At 44.6% G+C, this 17788-nt stretch overlaps 1 protein-coding gene across 1 annotated transcript; it reads right to left on the bottom strand.

Moving 5' to 3' along the window:
• Positions 1-100: 100 nt before the first annotated feature.
• LOC121576720 (C-C motif chemokine 8) lies at positions 101-15813 on the bottom strand. The gene is made up of 3 exons (XM_041890102.1): positions 15777-15813; positions 1929-2049; positions 101-1743 (listed from the first exon to the last, which is right to left on the bottom strand). Exons 1-3 carry the CDS (start codon positions 15811-15813, stop codon positions 1611-1613), a joined length of 291 nt encoding a protein of 96 aa, XP_041746036.1. The 3' UTR covers positions 101-1610.
• Positions 15814-17788: the final 1975 nt, after the last annotated feature.

Here is a 17788-nt window from a genome sequence, read left to right as displayed (position 1 = left end):
ACATACACTCTGAAATTCCCTGAACACCTAGGACATGTGCATGTTAAACACCACACTTGGGAGTGTGTGTACGGGGTGGGTGGGTGGGGTGGGGGTGGTGCGGGGGTCGGTGTAGGTGATCATTAAGGGTTTGAGTCAGGTCGGAGTGTACAAGAAACAGGAAAATAATTGTGTGGAATGATGACAGTGAAAAGCCAAGTCAAGATGAAAAAGCCAGGTTCAGGAAAGAGGATGACCTATCTCAAATGTGTGTCTGTGTGTGTGCCTGTGTGTGTATAACTGTAAACTATGTGTTTGAGGTCCTAGATAATGCCTGATAATGAAATCAGAACCATGCCTCCGATTTTTACTAATATAACACATGTAACGGTAACAGGAACATTGACAGTCATAGCAACATTATCTGGATACTGAAGTAGATAATCATGTCCCTATTATATAGATGATATTACACAAATCGCATGGGTGTCTAAAACCAATGATAACTGTGATTATGATGATGTTTTATATTGTGAAGTGATGGACTTTGTGGAAGGCCTAAACCTAAAGCCCTATCTATCCCTTGTCCTCTCTCCCTGTCTCGTCCCTTGTTCTAAAGAATGTGCCGAAAGCTCTATATGCATGGGTTTGCCCCAAACGCATGGTGAGACTCTTAACACTGAGCCACACTGTGTGGCACCTCAAAACCCTTACCGCTCAGAGAAACGTCAAGTTTTATTTTAATATATAATGTATGTATGGTTGGAGAACTAAGATTTCTTAAACCCAGTAGGATCATTACAGTAAGTGGTTCATAAGCCTAGTCTTGATTTTGCAAACCTGTAGAATCTTAACAGATGCACTCGAAGACATGCAAAAGGGACACAGACACATACACACATCTAATATCTAACCTCTGTACTCATTCTCTGGTTCACATTCATAATGGAAATGACTAAATTGTTATATGCTTCACAACTGAATACAAACTCAAAATCCCTGTGAATTAACAGAAGAAAACCTTTGACCCAACCTACACTGCTCAGTAAAAGGCTCAGTTGAGCTAAGTTCTGAAACAAACTTTTCCTAAATAGTACTTTAACCAATCCCTTATCCTAGAAACCCCTGTTAAAGGTAGTCATAACTTTAGGAGTTGTTTTTTATATGTACACTTTTCAGCTTCATTCGGTTCTTCATTTTATTATCATCTGTTCTCTCTATCTAACTGTACATTATTAATATTAAAGATGAGACGGTTATGTTTAAGTCAAATGTTTTCTCTCATTTTATTTAAGCAGTGGATTCTCACATACAGTATTCACACACACAAAAACATGCATGTACATCCTAACACTCTCCTATCCCAATTCCATATATTGCAAAATAGTAATTGCTGTATTCTAAGTGATAAACATGTCAGTCAGTCTCTTACTCTTAAAACGTGTTATAAGAAATAGTCCAGAAGGTTTTCATAGTAAAAAAAGTGGACATATACAGTAAAACATGAAGAAATAATTTATAATAACCAAAAGTTTGGTGCCATCCAGTGAGCTACATTAAAACTCTTTGCCTTTGCTTGTATGTTGATTATGGAGTAGTCTTGTGAGTCTTGAGTCATGATGAGGAGGCTATCAAGGATGACTGCTACCCCCAATGCCGCTACCTTTGGCCACAGCTGCTGACTGCTTGACCCGGTTGAAGGCTTTCTGTACCCACGGCACACTCGACTTGAAGCAAATCACTCTGCCCTCAACAGTTTTGACCCTGTTGTAGAGAGATAATGGTACAAAGGAGAAACATCAGGCGGGTTCTATTGCTTTTATGACTGTTGCAAGTCAGTGAAAGTCACCAGCTCTTTAGTCTTCCATAACTGAGACAATCCTAGGGCCTCAAACTAAGCAGTTGTGCTGTTGGACTGTGGCATCAGAGTAAGAGGAACAAACACTTACACAAATGCTGGTAGGGGGCATCCACTGTGAGTCTTCTGGATGGAGTCGATCTTCTTGTAGGGCACTCTACTTTCGGAGAAGCTGAAACAGCAGCTGTCAGGTGATGACTCCAGTCCAAAAGCTGTGGGGGAATAAGATGTGTCAATTAGAACATCCTTTGATTACTATTTCCTAGCATAAGCCATAAGGCAACCAACCCAAGATAAGTATGACAAGATCTTACAGGTATATAATCAAAATCATAAAAGGATTCTCCTAGCCAAGTTATAGAGGGCATATAAGCACACATTGGTTACATACTTCTGCACAATCCTTATGAAAACTTAATGAACTTACGGATAGCATAGGAGTGGGATACTGTCAGCAGCAATAACCCAAGAGCCAAGAAGGTAGTCTTCATGATGATTTGAGATGTGTTCGAAAGTCTGGCTTTTGACCTGTCTTTGTCTTGGTTCCTCTGTAGTCTATATATTATATATATCTGTATCATCTTTATATTCTGCTGCCTTGTCACTTCCTTTTTGAGAGGAAGGGGACTAAACATGATGCTGTGGAGATAAGATTCAATGCAGTGCCACCACAGTGCATGCAGATTCTCTCTAGCAACCCTCTGTCAGCGGAAAGCTGATGATGAATCATCACAAAAAGTGGATGAAGCAGTAGGAGTCATGCTGTATCATCCTCCTATTTCATCAGCTATTTGAAACCATGCCATCATCAAACAACATCCATTTAACAGTCTTCGAACAAGCTGAACATTCTGTTGCCCTCTTGTATTATTTAGTTGTAATAGATAAAAAAGTACTATACAATTACGATCACCACAAGCCTTAATAACAAACAATACTGAGATGTGCAGTGCCTTCGGAAAAGTATTCAGACTTTTTCCACATTTTGTTACGTTACAGCCTTGTTCTAAAATTGATTAAATAGTTTTTTCCCCTCATCAATCTACACACAATACCCCATAATTACAAAGCAAAAACAGGTTTTTATATATTTTTGCAAATTAATGAAAAATAAAAAACTGAAAATCCACATTTACATAAGTATTCAGACCCTTTACTCAGTACCTTGTTGAAGCACCTTTGGCAGCGATTACAGCCTTGAGTCTTTGTGGGTATGACGCTACAAGCTTGGCACACCTGTATTTGGGGAGTTTCTCTCATTCTTCTCTGCAGATCCTCTCAAGCTCTGTTAGGTTGGATGGGGAGTGTCGCTGCACAGCAATTTTCAGGTCTCTCCAGAGATGTTCGATCGGGTTCGTGTCTGGACTCTGGCTGGGCCACTCAAGGACATTCAGAAACTTGTCCCAAAACCACTCCTGTGTTGTCTTGGCTGTGTGCTTAGGGTCGTTGTCCTGTTGGAAGGTGAACCTTCGCCCCAGTCTGAGGTCCTGAGTGCTTTGGAGCAGGTTTTCATCAAGGATCTCTCTGTACTTTGCTCCGTTCATCTTTCCCTCGATCCTGACTAGTCTCCCAGTCCCTGCCCCTGAAAAACATCCCCACAGCATGATGCTGCCACCACCATGCTTCACCATAGGGATGGTGTCAGGTTTCCTCCAGATGTGACGCTTGGCATTCAGGCCAAAGAGTTCAATCTTGGTTTCATCAGACCAGAGTATCTTGTTTCTCATGGTCTGAGAGTCTTTAGGTGCCTTTTGGCAAACTCCAAGCGGACTGTCATGTGCCTTTTACTGAGGAGTGGCTTCCGTCTGGCCACTCTACCATAAAGGCCTGATTGGTGGAGTGTTGCAGAGATGGTTGTCCTTCTGGAAGGTTCTCCCATCTCCACAGAGGAACTCTAGAGCTCTGTCAGAGTGACCATCGGGTTCTTGGTCACGTCACTGACCATGGCCCTTCCCCAGATCTGTGCCTCGACACAATCCTGTCTCAGAGCTCTACGGACAATTCCTTTGACCTCATGGCTTGGTTTTTGCTCTGACATGCACTGTCAACTGTGGGACCTTATATAGACAGGTGTGTACCTTTCCAAGTCATGTCCAATCAATTGTATTTACCACAGGTGGACTCCAATCAAGTTGCAGAAACATCTCATGGATGATCTATGGAAATAGGATGCACCTGAGCTAAATTTTCGAGTCTCATAGCAAAGGGTCTGAATACTTATGTAAATAAGGCATTTCTGTTTTTTATTTGTAATAAATTAGCAAAATAATCTTTAAACCAGTTTTCGCTTTGTCCTTATTGGGTATTGTGTGTAGATTGATGAGGGGGGAAAAAATCATTTAATCAATTTTAGAATAAGGCTGTAACATAACAAAATGTGGAAAAAGTAAAGGGGTCTGAATACTTTCCGAATGAACTGTATATATGCATACTAGGTCTACTGTATGACCATTTTAATTTGGTCAAATGATACCCATGACATCAGGAAACCCCCAAGCATTTTGTCTTTAAGGCACTTTTTTCAAATGTGTGTGAAAAGGAAGTGTACATATAGCTACCAATTACTTCACACTGGAAGAAGTTAAACTACACTTAAGCTAAACCTACAAAAAATATAGTTTACTTAACTAAAGTTACTTTGAAAAAGTAGTTCACTACATCCAAACTACTTTGTGATAAATTATCACATGTAAATCTGAAATGTAAAAGCCTATAAATTGCAAGAACAGATCACTTTGGGGTCATATGTTAACAGAATGTGTAATTTATCCTATTAAACACAAAAACAATGTTTCAAGTGATAATTAGGAAGGTCTGATGCCGAAAAATAAAGGAAATTCCCCCATATTCTCCTTCACCCATATTTTATAATATTTTTAGAAGAAAAAAAAGTAGCGTGTAGTTCCAGTAGTTAGCTACACCGCAAAAAAAGTAATTAACTACTGAAACACTACCTATATTTGAATTTAGTTTAACTACCACCAAGCTATTGCAAAATGTTGTTAAATTACTAGTTGAACTACATATAGTTCACTGCTCCCCAACATTGTGAAAATGTCAGTGTTTGACACTGTTGCAGAAGTCTGTGGTGTGGAGCTGTCTGTGACAAGTGGAGATGGTACAGACAACAGATCTTATCAGAAGTTTACATACACTTAGGTTGGAGTCATTAAAACTTGTTTTTCAACCACTCCACACATTTCATTAATTCATTAACAAACTATAGTTTTGGCAAGTCGGTTAGGACATTTACTTTGTGCATGACACAAGTAATTTTTCCAACAATTGTTTACAGACAGATTATTTCACTTATAATTCACTATATCACAATTCCAGTGGGTCAGAAGTTTACATACACTAAGTTGACTGTGCCTTTAAACAGCTTGGAAAATTCCAGGAAATGATGTCATGGCTTTAGAAGCTTCTGATAGGCTAATTGACATCATTTGAGTCAATTGAAGGTGTACCTGTGGATGTATTTCAAGGCCTACCTTCAACCTCAGTGCCTCTTTGCTTGTCATCATGGGAAAATCAAAAGAAATCAGCCAAGACCTCAGAAAAGAAATTATAGACCTCCACAAGTCTGGTTCATCCTTGGGAGCAATTTCCAAACGCCTGAAGGTACCATGTTCATCTGTACAAACAATAGTACGCAAGTATAAACACCATGGGACCACACAGCCATCATACCGCTCAGGAAGGAGACGCATTCTGTCTTCTAGAGATGAACGTACTTTGGTGTGAATCAATCCCAGAACAACAGCAAAGGACCTTGTGAAGATGCTAGAGGAAACAGGTGCAAAAGTATCTATATCCACAGTAAAACGAGTCCTATAGCGACATAACCTGAAAGGCTGCTCAGCAAGGAAGAAGCCACTGCTCCAAAATCGCCATAAAAAAGCCAGACTACGGTTTGCAACTGCACATGGGGACAAAGATCGTACTTTTTGGAGAAATGTCCTCTGGTCTGATGAAACAAAAATACAACTGTTTGGCCATAATGACCATCGTTATGTTTGGAGGAAAAAGGGGGTTTGCTTGCAAGCCGAAGAACACCATCCCAACCGTGAAGCACAGGGGTGGCAGCATCATGTTGTGGCAAAATGACTTAAGGACAACAAAGTCAAGGTATTGGAGTGGCCATCACAAAGCCCTGACCACAATCCTATTGAAAATGTGTGGGCAGAACTGAAAAAGCGTGTGCGAGCAAGGAGGCCTACAAACCTGACTCAGTTACACCAGCTCTGTAAGGAGGAATGGGCCAAAGTTCACCCAACGTATTGTGGAAAGCTTGTGGAAGGCTACCCAAACTGTTTGACCCAAGTTAAACAATTTAAAGGCAATGCTACCAAATACTAATTGAGTGTATGTAAACTTCTGACCCACTGGGAATGTGATGAAAGAAACACTTGCAACCCCTCATTTTCAACCCTCACCAATTTCCAGACAGTTCATCATTGATATTCTGCAATAATGCTAATGAGATTACTTCAGACCTCACATATATGTTCAATCTGTCTCCGTCCGTACGCATGTTCTCATTCTTATGTTAGTCACATGCAATATCTCAGCCAGCACTGGCCCAATTTTGATGACACTTAGGTGAATTATGCGTCTTGCCATAGAGATCCGGCATTTACTAAATTACACTGATTGGCCAGATGGTGGCGCTTTAACAAGAGCTTGCATTTTCAAACTTTGAAAGGTCACGCCCCTCACCCTGTTTGACCTAAAGTATAAATCGGTCAAGGATATTCGTATTGTAAAACAATTTGGTACACATGTTGCAAATACTGTCAAGATTCAACATATGCAAAACATTCATATCGACCACACGGTGGCACTATAATGGGCACGTTTATATCTTGATCTGTTTGACGCAGAGAGCTGATATTTAGTGCACATGCTCAGGGATATGAGTCTAGCTAACCCAAGCGATATCTCAGACACCACTGGCCCGATTTTGACGAAACTTGGGTAGATGATGAGTCTTTCCATAGAGATCCATAATTTACTCAATTACACCGACTGGCACAGGGGAGGCGCTGCATCATTCATGGGGGTTACATGTTTAGGCTACTATTGCCTTTTTTGATCATGGTTAGTGATCAGTGTTGCCATGTTTGCAGTTTTCGTGCGAAATTGGGATACTTTGAAAACAATGTCGCAGGTGAAAATGTATTGGTCGCGGGTGGCGGGTTTTTGGGCCACTTCTAAATTGCACCGCGGCCGACATGGCATTTATCTTTTAATATATATATATATATTTCACTGTGACCTGCTGCTGCTGACTGTCAGGCAGTGAGCAGGCTGTTACTTAGTGAGTGAGTGTGTGAGTGGATCTTCCCCAATATTTGGAACCAAGGACTGATAACCCCAATCCACAAAAGCGGAGACAAATTTGACCCCAATAACTACCGTGGGATATGCTTCAACAGCAACCTTGAGAAAATCCTCTGCATTATCATTAACAGCAGACTTGTACATTTCCTCAGTGAAAACAATGTACTAAACAAATATCAAATTGGCTTTTTACCAGATTACCGTACGACAGACAACGTATTCACCCTGCACACCCTAATTGACAAACAAACAAACCAAAACAAAGTCTTCTCATGCTTTGTTGACTTCAAAAAACATTTTCAATCAATTTGGCATGAGGGTCTGCTATACAAATTGATGGAAAGTGGGGCTGGGGGAAAACATATGACATTATAAAATCCATGTACACAAGCAACAACTGTGCAATTAAAATGGGCAAAAGACACACACATCTCTTTCCACAGGGCCGTGGGGTGAGACAGGGATGCAGCTTAAGCCCCACCCTCTTCAACATATATATAAACAAATTGGCGAGGGCACTAGAACAGTCTGCAGCACCCGGCCTCACCCTGCTAGAATCTGAAGTCAAATGTCTACTGTTTGCTGATGATCTGGTGCTTCTGTCCCCAACCAAGGAGGGCCTACAGCTGCACCTAGATCTTCTGCACAGATTCTGTCAGACCTGGGCCCTGACAGTAAATCTCAGTAAGACAAATATAATTGTGTTCCAAAAAAGGTCCAGTTGCCAGGACCAGAAATACAAATTCCATCTAGACACCGTTGCCCTAGAGCACAAAAAGCTTTACATACCTCGGCCTAAACATCAGCGCCACAGGTAACTTCCGATCTTAGAGACAAGGCAAGAAGGGCCTTTTATGCTATCAAAAGGAACATAAAATGTGACATACCAATTAGGATCTGGCCTAAAATACTTGAATCAGTTATAGAACCCATTGCACTTTATGGTTGTGAGGTCTGGGGTCTGCTCACCAAACAAGAATTCACAAAATAGGACAAACACCAAATTGAGACTCTGCATGCAAGATTCTGCAAAACTATCAAATAAAACACAAAATAATGCATGCAAAGCAGAATTAGGCTGATACCCGCTAATTATCAAAATCCAGGAAAGAGCCGTTAAATTCTACAATCACCTAAAAGGAAGCGATTCCCAAACCTTCCTTAACAAAGCCATCACCTACAGAGAGATGAACCTGGAGAAGAGTCCCCTAAGCAAGCTGGTCCTGGGGCTCTGTTCACAAACACAAACAGACCTCAGAGAGCCCCAGGACATCAACACAATTAGACCCAATCAAATCATGAGAAAACAAAAAGATAATTACTTGACACCTATTTGTAAGTCGCTCTGGATAAGAGCGTCTGCTAAATGACGTAAATGTAAAATTGGAAAGAATTAACAAAAAAACAGAGAAAACTAGGATGCTAGTTGGCCCTAAACAGAGAGTACACAGTGGCAGAATACCTGACCACTGTGACTGACCCAAAATTAAGGAAAGCTTTGACTATGTACAGACTCAGTGAGCATAGCCTTGCTATTAAGAAAGGTCACCGTAGGAAGACCTGGCTCTCAAGAGAAGACAGGCTATGTGCACACTGCACACAAAATGAGGTGGAAACTGAGTTGCACTTCCTAACCTCCTGCCAAATGTATGACCATATTAGAGACACATATTTCCCTCAGATTACACAGACCAACAAAGATTACACAGACCAATTTTGATAAACTCCCATTTCTATTGGGTGAAATACCACAGTGTGCAATCACAGCAGCAAGATTTGTGACATGTTGCCACAAGAAAAGGGCAACCAGTGAAGAACGAACACCATTGTGTGTCACGGATTCTGCCGAGGCTGCTCCTCCTCCTTGCTCGGGCAGGCTTCGGCGTTCGTCGTCCCCGGAGTACTAGCTACTGCCGTTCGATGTTATCGGTGTTTGTTTAGTTTTGTCTGTATTGTTTACACCTGTTCGTCATTATGTTAATTGTTTCCCTTATAATTACCCCTGTCTCTCATCTGTACTTTGTGTGTGATTGTTTTCCCCTTCACGGTTGTCTATTTTGTGAGCGGGTTATTTCCTCCCTGCGTGGAGTTATTTTCTGTGTCCTTTTGGATCCTTTTCATATTAAAAGTACATATCCGAGAGTTCTGTGTCCTGCGCCTGACTTCGTTTACCGCATCTCACAGACAGTCGTGACAGAATCACACACCTTACCATGGAGTCAGCAGGAGCGACGGCACCGACTGGATCACTCGAGGAGCGCGTCCTACAACAGGCAGCGATGCTCCAAAATCTTGGTGCCGCTATGGATAACGTTATGAACACTTTGGGACGATGGGAGAGAGGAGGTTTGCCCACACCTCCTCCAACGATACCACCACCATCGGCTACTCCTATCGTCTCACATCCGGAGTCCAGTGGGATTCGGCTCTCGCTTATGATGGCACCGCAGCCGGGTGTCAGGGTTTCCTGTTCCAGGTGGAACTTTACCTGGCAACCATTCACCCGGCACCCTCGGGATACGAGAGCGTGTCCGCCCTCATCTCCTGTCTGTCCGGCAAGGCACTGGAGTGGGCCAACGCTGAGTGGGGAGGGATTGACGCTGCTACTGTGAACTATGCGGAGTTCACCCGCCGCTTCAGGGCAGTGTTCGATCATCCCCCGGAGGGGAAGGCGGCGGATGAGCGTCTATTCCACCTCAGACAGGGGAGGAGGAGCGTGCAGGAATTCGCACTGGACTCCGTCCATTCCATCCCCCAGCACCTCCGAGCCGAGCCCTATGGAGCTCAGGGGTGCTGGTAGTAGGGAGGCCAGGAAGGAGGCTGTCCCCTGCACCAACTGTGGCCGCCGAGGACACACAGCGGTTCGGTGCTGGGGAGGGTCTCCTCGGATTCGAGGCAGCAGGCAGCGCACTGATGAGTCATTCCCGGTGAGTAAGGTCCCAACTCACCCAGAGCTCTCTGCTGTTCATATGTGTATCCAAGTGATGTTTCCAGAAGTTTCTTCTTACTCCCAGCATAAGGCGCTAGTCGATTCAGGCGCAGCTGGGAATTTTATTGATCGCCATTTCTCATATAAGTTAGGGATCCCTATATTACCAGTCGATGTGCCCTTCCCTATCCATGCCCTAGATAGCCGGCCTTTGGGTTTGGGATTGATTAGGGAGGTCACAGCGCCACTGAAGATGAAAACGCAGAAGGGTCATGAGGAGACTATACAGTTGTATTTAATTGACTCTCCTGCGTTTCCAGTGGTGTTGGGACTTCCCTGGTTAATATCTCATGACCCCAACATTTCATGGCAACAGAGGGCTCTCGTGGTCCTCTGTAGCTCAGCTGGTAGAGCACGGCGCTTGTAACACCAAGGTAGTGGGTTCGATCCCCGGGACCACCCATACACAAAAAAAAATTATGTATGCACGCATGACTGTAAGTCGCTTTGGATAAAAGCGTCTGCTAAATGGCATATTATTATTATTATTATTATTATTATCAGTGTGTGGGGCGGTGTGTAGGTGTTTCCGTAGGGGCAACGACGGTGGAGAGTCCGAACCAAATGCCCACAATGCACATTCCTCCTGAGTATGCCGATTTGGCAAGCGCCTTCTGTAAGAAGAAGGCGACTCAATTACCACCTCATCGACAGGGGGATTGTGCGATAGACCTCCAGGTTGGCGCGGCGCTCCCTCGCAGCCATGTGTATCCTCTGTCTCAGGAGGAGACGGCTGCTATGGAGACATACGTCGCCGAATCCTTGAGACAGGGATACATACGGCCTTCCATTTCTCCTGCGTCCTCAAGTTTATTTTTTGTGAAGAAGAAGGATGGGGGTTTACGCCCGTGTATTGATTACCGTGGTCTCAATCAGATCACTATTAAATACAGCTATCCTCTCCCTCTGATTGCTAGTATGACGGAGTCATTACACGGGGCGCGCTTCTTCACAAAATTGGATCTCAGGAGCGCTTACAACCTGGTGCGCATTCGGGAGGGAGATGAGTGGAAAACAGCCTTCAGTACCACCTCGGGTCACTATGAGTACCTCGTCATGCCATTCGGTCTAATGAATGCTCCTTCAGTCTTCCAATCATTTGTAGACAAGATTTTCCGGGATTTGCATGGACAGGGGGGTAGTGGTGTATATTGATGACATTCTGATATACTCCGCTACACGCATCCCGAGCATGTGTCCCTGGTACGTCGGGTGCTGGGTAGACTGTTGGAGCATGATCTGTATGTGAAGGCAGAGAAATGTCTGTTTTTCCAGGAGTCCATCTCCTTCCTGGGACACCGGTTGTCTGCGTCAGGGGTGGAGATGGAGATTGACCGCGTTTCAGCCGTGCGTAATTGGCAGACTCCAACTACAGTAAAGGAGGTGCAGCGGTTTTTGGGTTTTGCCAATTACTACCGGAGGTTTATCCGGGGTTTTGGACAGGTAGTGGCTCCCATTACCTCCCTGCTAAAGGGGGGCCCGGTGCGTTTGCAGTGGTCGGCTGAGGCAGACAGTGCCTTTAGTCATTTGAAGGACCTGTTCACCTCAGCTCCGGTGCTGGCACATCCGGATCCCTCTTTGGCGTTCCAAGTCGAGGTGGATGCGTCCGAGGCGGGGATCGGTGCTATACTGTCTCAGCGCTCGGGCACGCCTCCAAAACTCTGCCCCTGTGCTTTCTATTCTAAGAAGCTCAGTCCGGCGGAGCGCAATTATGACGTGGGGGACAGAGAGCTGCTAGCTGTGGACCAGGCCCTGAAGGTGTGGAGACATTGGCTTGAGGGGGCTATTCACCCTTTTCTCATTCTGACTGACCATCGTAACCTGGAGTACATCCGGGCAGCGAAGAGACTGAACCCTCGTCAGGCTAGGTGGGCCATGTTTCTGGACCGGTTTGTCTTTAAGATCACGTATATCCCCGGGTCACAGAACGTTAAGGCAGACGCCCTGTCCCGACGATATGACACAGAGGAGAGGTCCATTGAGCCCACTCCCATACTACCGGAGTCTTGTCTCGTGGCACCGGTGGTGTGGGAGGTCGACACGGAAATCGAGCGGGCGTTACGTACTGACCCTTCTCCCCCAGAGTGTCCAGAGGGACGGAGGTACGTGCCGCTCGAGGTCCATGACCGACTGATTTATTGGGCTCACACGTCACCCTCCTCTGGTCATCCTGGTATTGGTCGGACGGTGCACTGTCTTAGCGGGAATTACTGGTGGCCCACCTTAGCTAAGGATGTGAGAGTTTCCGTTTCTTCCTGCTCGGTGTGCGCCCAGTGTAAGGCGCCTAGACACCTGCCCAGGGGGAAGTTACAACCTCTCCCCGTTCCACAACGGCCGTGGTCTCACCTGTCGGTGGATTTTGTCACGGACCTTCCCCCCCTCCCAGGGGAATACCACGATCTTGGTCGTTGTGGATCGGTTTTCTAAGGCCTGCCGTCTCATCCCTATGCCAGGTCTTCCTACAGCCCTACAAACGGCCGAAGCCCTGTTTACTCACGTTTTCCGGCACTACGGGGTGCCTGAGGATATAGTGTCTGATCGGGGTCCCCAGTTCACCTCTAGAGTGTGGAAGGCGTTTATGGAACGTTTGGGGGTCTCGATCAGCCTTACCTCGGGTTTTCACCCTGAGAGTAATGGGCAGGTGGAGAGAGTAAACCAAGATGTGGGTAGGTTTCTGAGGTCCTACTGCCAGGACCGGCAGGAGGAGTGGTCGGGGTATATTCCCTGGGCAGAGATAGCCCAAAACTCACTCCGCCACTCCTCCACTAATCTCACTCCTTTCCAGTGTGTGTTGGGCTATCAGCCGGTTCTGGCACCCTGGAATCAGAGCCAGATTGAGGCTCCTGCGGTGGATGAATGGTTTCGGCGCTCGGAGGAGACATGGAACGCTGCGCACGTCCATCTGCAGCGGGCCATCAGACGGCAAAAGGCGAGCGCCGATCGCCACCGCAGTGAGGGTCCGGTTTATGCACCGGGAGATCGGGTCTGGCTGTCGACCAGAAACCTGCCCCTTCACCTGCCCTGCCGGAAGCTGGGCCGGCGGTTTGTGGGGCCATTTAAAGTCCTGAGGAGATTGAACGAGGTATGTTATAGGTTACAGCTGCCTGTTAATTATCGCATTAACCCCTCGTTCCATGTGTCTCTCCTCAGGCCGGTGGTAGCTGGTCCACTCCAGGAGAATGAGGTACGAGAGGCCCCTCCGCCCCCCACTAGACATCGAAGGGGGCTCCGGCGTACTCAGTCCGTTCCATCGTGGATTCAAGGCGTCGGATGGGGGTCTGCAGTATCTCGTGGAGTGGGAGGGAGTGCGGTCCGGAGGAACGGTGCTGGGTCCCTAGGAGGGACATCCTAGATCCCTCCCTGTTGACAGAGTTCCACCGGAGTCACCCAACTCGCCCTGCTCCGCGTCCTCCTGGCCGTCCCCCTCCTTGCTCGGGCAGGATTCGGCGTTCGTCGTCCCCGGAGTACTAGCTACTGCCGTTCGATGTTATCGGTGTTTGTTTAGTTTTGTCTGTATTGTTTACACCTGTTCGTCATTATGTTAATTGTTTCCCTTATAATTACCCCTGTCTCTCATGTGTACTTTGTGTGTGATTGTTTTCCCCTTCACGGTTGTCTATTTTGTGAGTGGTTATTTCCTCCCTGCGTGGAGTTATTTTCTGTGTCCTTTTGGATCCTTTTCGTATTAAAAGTACGTATCCGAGAGTTCTGTGTCCTGCGCCTGACTTCGTTTACCGCATCTCACAGACAGTCGTGACATTGTGAATACGACCCATATTGATGTTGACTTATTTTCCCTTTTGTACTTTAACTATTTGCACATCGTTACAATACATAATATGAGATTTGAAATGTGTTTATTCTTTTGGAACTTGTGTGAGTGTAATATTTACTGTTCACTTTTTATTGTTAATTTCACTTTTGTTTATCCATTTCACTTGCTTTGGCAATGTAAACATATGTTTCCCATGCCAATAAAGCCCCTTGAATTGAATTGAGTGACAGGTGGAGATGGGGAGGGCCGGAGGTGTGTGTGTGCGTTGAGAGGCAGCTGAGTCACGGAGACCGAGCAGCAAATGTGCACGTCGTGACAACTTTTTACCAGTTATTGGTAGGCTATTTAGATTGGTCATTATCACCTTTTTTCCATAAAACATATTCACGCACTAAAACTGATATAACGGCGACAAAGCATTGGAAAACGACTTTAGGCGCACTAGAGCTCTTTCGATAAGTTCGCTCAGAGGTGGTTTAAAGTAAACTGCATTCTAATGTTGACTTTACTTATAGATAACTGTATCAAGCGAAGGGTTTTACTCATGCTCAGTTCTAGGGTCTGGAGCGCTGCGTAATTTGAAATGGAAGTTATGGAACTTCCTCGCGTGCTTGTGTTATGGGGAAAAAGTCGACAATGAAAATGACATTAAATGTGGAGAATGATAGGCTACATTTGCATCTGTTGGCCACCAAGTAGTTGACATGCCATTGTAGGCTACTGTAGCCTACCATTTGATACAATAAATACAGTATGTTGAAATGACTGAAGTCATTGCAAATCAATTTGTTCCACTTCTGTAGTCTACCTGGAGCTGGCAAACGGATTTAATAAATAGCCTATAACTCAGTTTGTTGTTGTTGCCTTGTGTTATTATGCAATTATTAATGGCCATGTTTAGTTAATTAAATTTGAAGTTATCAATTGTGATTATGGTCACAGCTCTATCGCAAATGTATCATTCTCCACATTTAATGTCAGTTTCATTGTGGACTTTTCCCTGAAATTAGATGTTGGCCTATCAGGGGCTATAGGCTACCTGCATTTTATTTTATTTTATTTAACCTTTATTTAACTAGGCAAGTCAGTTAAGAACAAATTCTTATTTACAATGACGGCCTACCAAAAGGCAAAAGGCCTCCTGCGGGGACAGGGGCTGGGATTAAAAATAAAACACACATCACGACAAGAGAGACACCACAACACTACATAAAGAGAGACCTAAGACAACAACATAGCATGGCAGCAACACATGACAACACAGCATGGTAGCAACACCACATGACAACAACAAGGTAGCAACACAACATGGCAGCAGCACAACATGGTAGCAGCACAAAACATGGTACAAACATTATTGGGCACAGACAACAGCACAAAGGCAAGAAGGTAGAGACAACAATACAACACGCGAAGCAGCCACAACTGTCAGTAAGAGTGTCCATGATTGAGTCTTTGAATGAAGAGATGGAGATAAAACTGTCCAGTTTGAGTGTTTTTTGCAGCTCGTTCCATGTCGCTAGCTGCAGCGAACTTAAAAGAGGAGCGACCCAGGGATGTGTGTGCTTTGGGGACCTTTAACATAATGTGACTGGCAGAACGGGTGTTGTTTGTGGAGGATGAGGGCTGCAGTAGGTATCTCAGATAGGGGGGAGTGAGGCCTAAGAGGGTTTTATAAATAAGCATCAACCAGTGGGTCTTGCGACGGGTATACAGACATGACGAGTTTATAGAGGAGTATAGAGTGCAGTGATATGTCCTATAAGGAGCATTGGTGGCAAATCTGATGGCCGAATGGTGAAAAACATCTAGTCGCTCAAGAGCACCCTTACCTGCCGATCTATAAATTACGTCTCCGTAATCTAGCATGGGTAGAATGGTCATCTGAATCAGGGTTAGTTTGGCAGCTGGGGAGAAAGAGGAGCGATTACGATAGAGGAAACCAAGTCTAGATTTATCCTTAGCCTGCAGCTTTGATATGTTCTGAGAGAAGGACAGTGTACCGTCTAGCTATACTCCCATCTAGCTCAGCAAACCATGGCAAATGTAATTGCAATTATAAACCCAGATTTTAGTCAGTAGCCTATACCTATTGAAATAACAAGTCAATCTTGCAAATAGGCAATTTACAGGGGCTTGCGAAAGTATTCACCCCCTTTTGTTGCCTTACAACCTGGAATTAAAATGGATTTTATGGGGGTTTGTATCATTTGATTTACACAACATGCATACCACTTTGAAGATGCAAATATATTTTATTGTGAAACAATCAAGAAATGAGAAAAAAAAATGAAAACTTGAGCGTGCATAACTATCCCCCCCAATGTCAATCCTTTGTAGAGCCACCTTTTGCAGCATTTACAGCTGCAAGTCTCTTGAGGTATGTCTCTATAAGCTTGGCACATCTAGCCACTGGGATATTTGCCCATTCTTCAAGGCAAATCTGCTTCAGCTCCTTCAAGTTGGATGGGATCCGCTGGTGTACAGCAATCTTTAAAAATTCTCGATTGGATTGAGGTCTGGGCTTTGACTAAGCCATTCCAAGACATTTAAATGTTTCCCCTTAAACCACTCAAGTGTTGCTTTAGCAGTATGCCATTTAGGTCATTGTCCTGCTGGAAGATGAACCGCCGTCCCAGTCTCAAATCTCTGGAAGACTGAAACAGGTTTCCCTCAAGAATTTCCCTGTATTTAGCGCCATCCATCATTCCTTCAATTCTGAACAGTTTCCCAGTCTCTGCCGATGAAAAACATCCCCACAGCATGATGCTGCCACCACCATTCTTCACTGTGGGGATGATGTTCTCGGGGTGATGAGAGGTGTTGGGTTTGTGCCAGACATAGCGTTTTCCTTGATGGCCAAAAAGCTCAATTTTAGTCTCATCTGACCAGAGTGCCTTCTTCCATATGTTTGGGGAGTCTCCCACATGCCTTGTGGCGAACACCAAACGTTTGCTTATTTTTTTCTTTAAGCAATGGCTTTTTTCTGGCCACTCTTCCGTAAAGCCCAGCTCTGTGGAGTGTACGGCTTAAAGTGGTCCTATGGACAGACACTCCAATCTCCGCTGTGGAGCTTTGCAGCTCCCTCAGGGTTATCTTTGGTATCTTTGTTGCCTCTCTGATTAATGCCCTCATTGCCTGGTCCGTGAGTTTTGGTGGGCGGCCCTCTCTTGGCAGGTTTGTTGTGGTGCCATATTCTTTCAATTTTTTTATAATGGATTTAATGGTGCTCCGTGGGATGTTCAAAGTTTCTGATATTTTTTTATAACCCAACCCTGATCTGTACTTCTCCACAACTTTGTCCCTGACCTGTTTGGAGAGCTCCTTTGTCTTCATGGTGCCGCTTGCTTAGTGGTGTTGCAGACTCTGGGGCCTTTCAGAACAGGTGTACAGTTGAAGTCGGAAGTTTACATTTTATTTTTTATTTTATTTTTATTTCACCTTTATTTAACCAGGTAAGCCAGTTGAGAACAAGTTCTCATTTACAACTGCGACCTGGCCAAGATAAAGCAAAGCAGTGCGATAAAAACAACACAGAGTTACATATGGGGTAAACAAAACATAAAGTCAAAAATACAGCAGAAAATATATATACAGTGTGTGCGAATGTACTAAGTTATGGAGGTAAGGCAATAAATAGGCCATAGTGCAAAATAGTTACAATTTCGTATAATACTGGAATGATAGATGTGCAAAAGATGATGTGCAAATAGAGATACTGGGGTGCAAATTAGCTAAATAAATAACAATATGGGGATGAGGTAGTTGGGTGGGCTAATTTCAGAAAGGCTGTGTACAGGTGCAGTGATCGGTAAGCTGCTCTGACAACTGACGCTTAAAGTTA

This window comes from Coregonus clupeaformis, chromosome 29, assembly GCF_020615455.1.
Source record: "Coregonus clupeaformis isolate EN_2021a chromosome 29, ASM2061545v1, whole genome shotgun sequence".
Taxonomy (NCBI): domain Eukaryota; kingdom Metazoa; phylum Chordata; class Actinopteri; order Salmoniformes; family Salmonidae; genus Coregonus; species Coregonus clupeaformis.
The sequence above is the reverse complement of the archived record's forward strand: the minus strand, read 5'-3'. Positions and strand labels throughout refer to the sequence as shown.

Bases quoted from the DNA above. Each gene is read 5' to 3' on its own strand.
- LOC121576720 (XM_041890102.1), bottom strand. From the start codon at position 15,813: ATGCTAGATTACGGAGACGTAATTTATAGATCGGCAG. The intron at 2,050-15,776 runs GTAAGGGTGCTC...ATTCCCCCACAG, and splicing joins CGTAATTTATAGATCGGCAG to CTTTTGGACTGGAGTCATCA. The intron at 1,744-1,928 runs GTAAGTGTTTGT...TCTCTACAACAG, and splicing joins TGCCCCCTACCAGCATTTGT to GGTCAAAACTGTTGAGGGCA.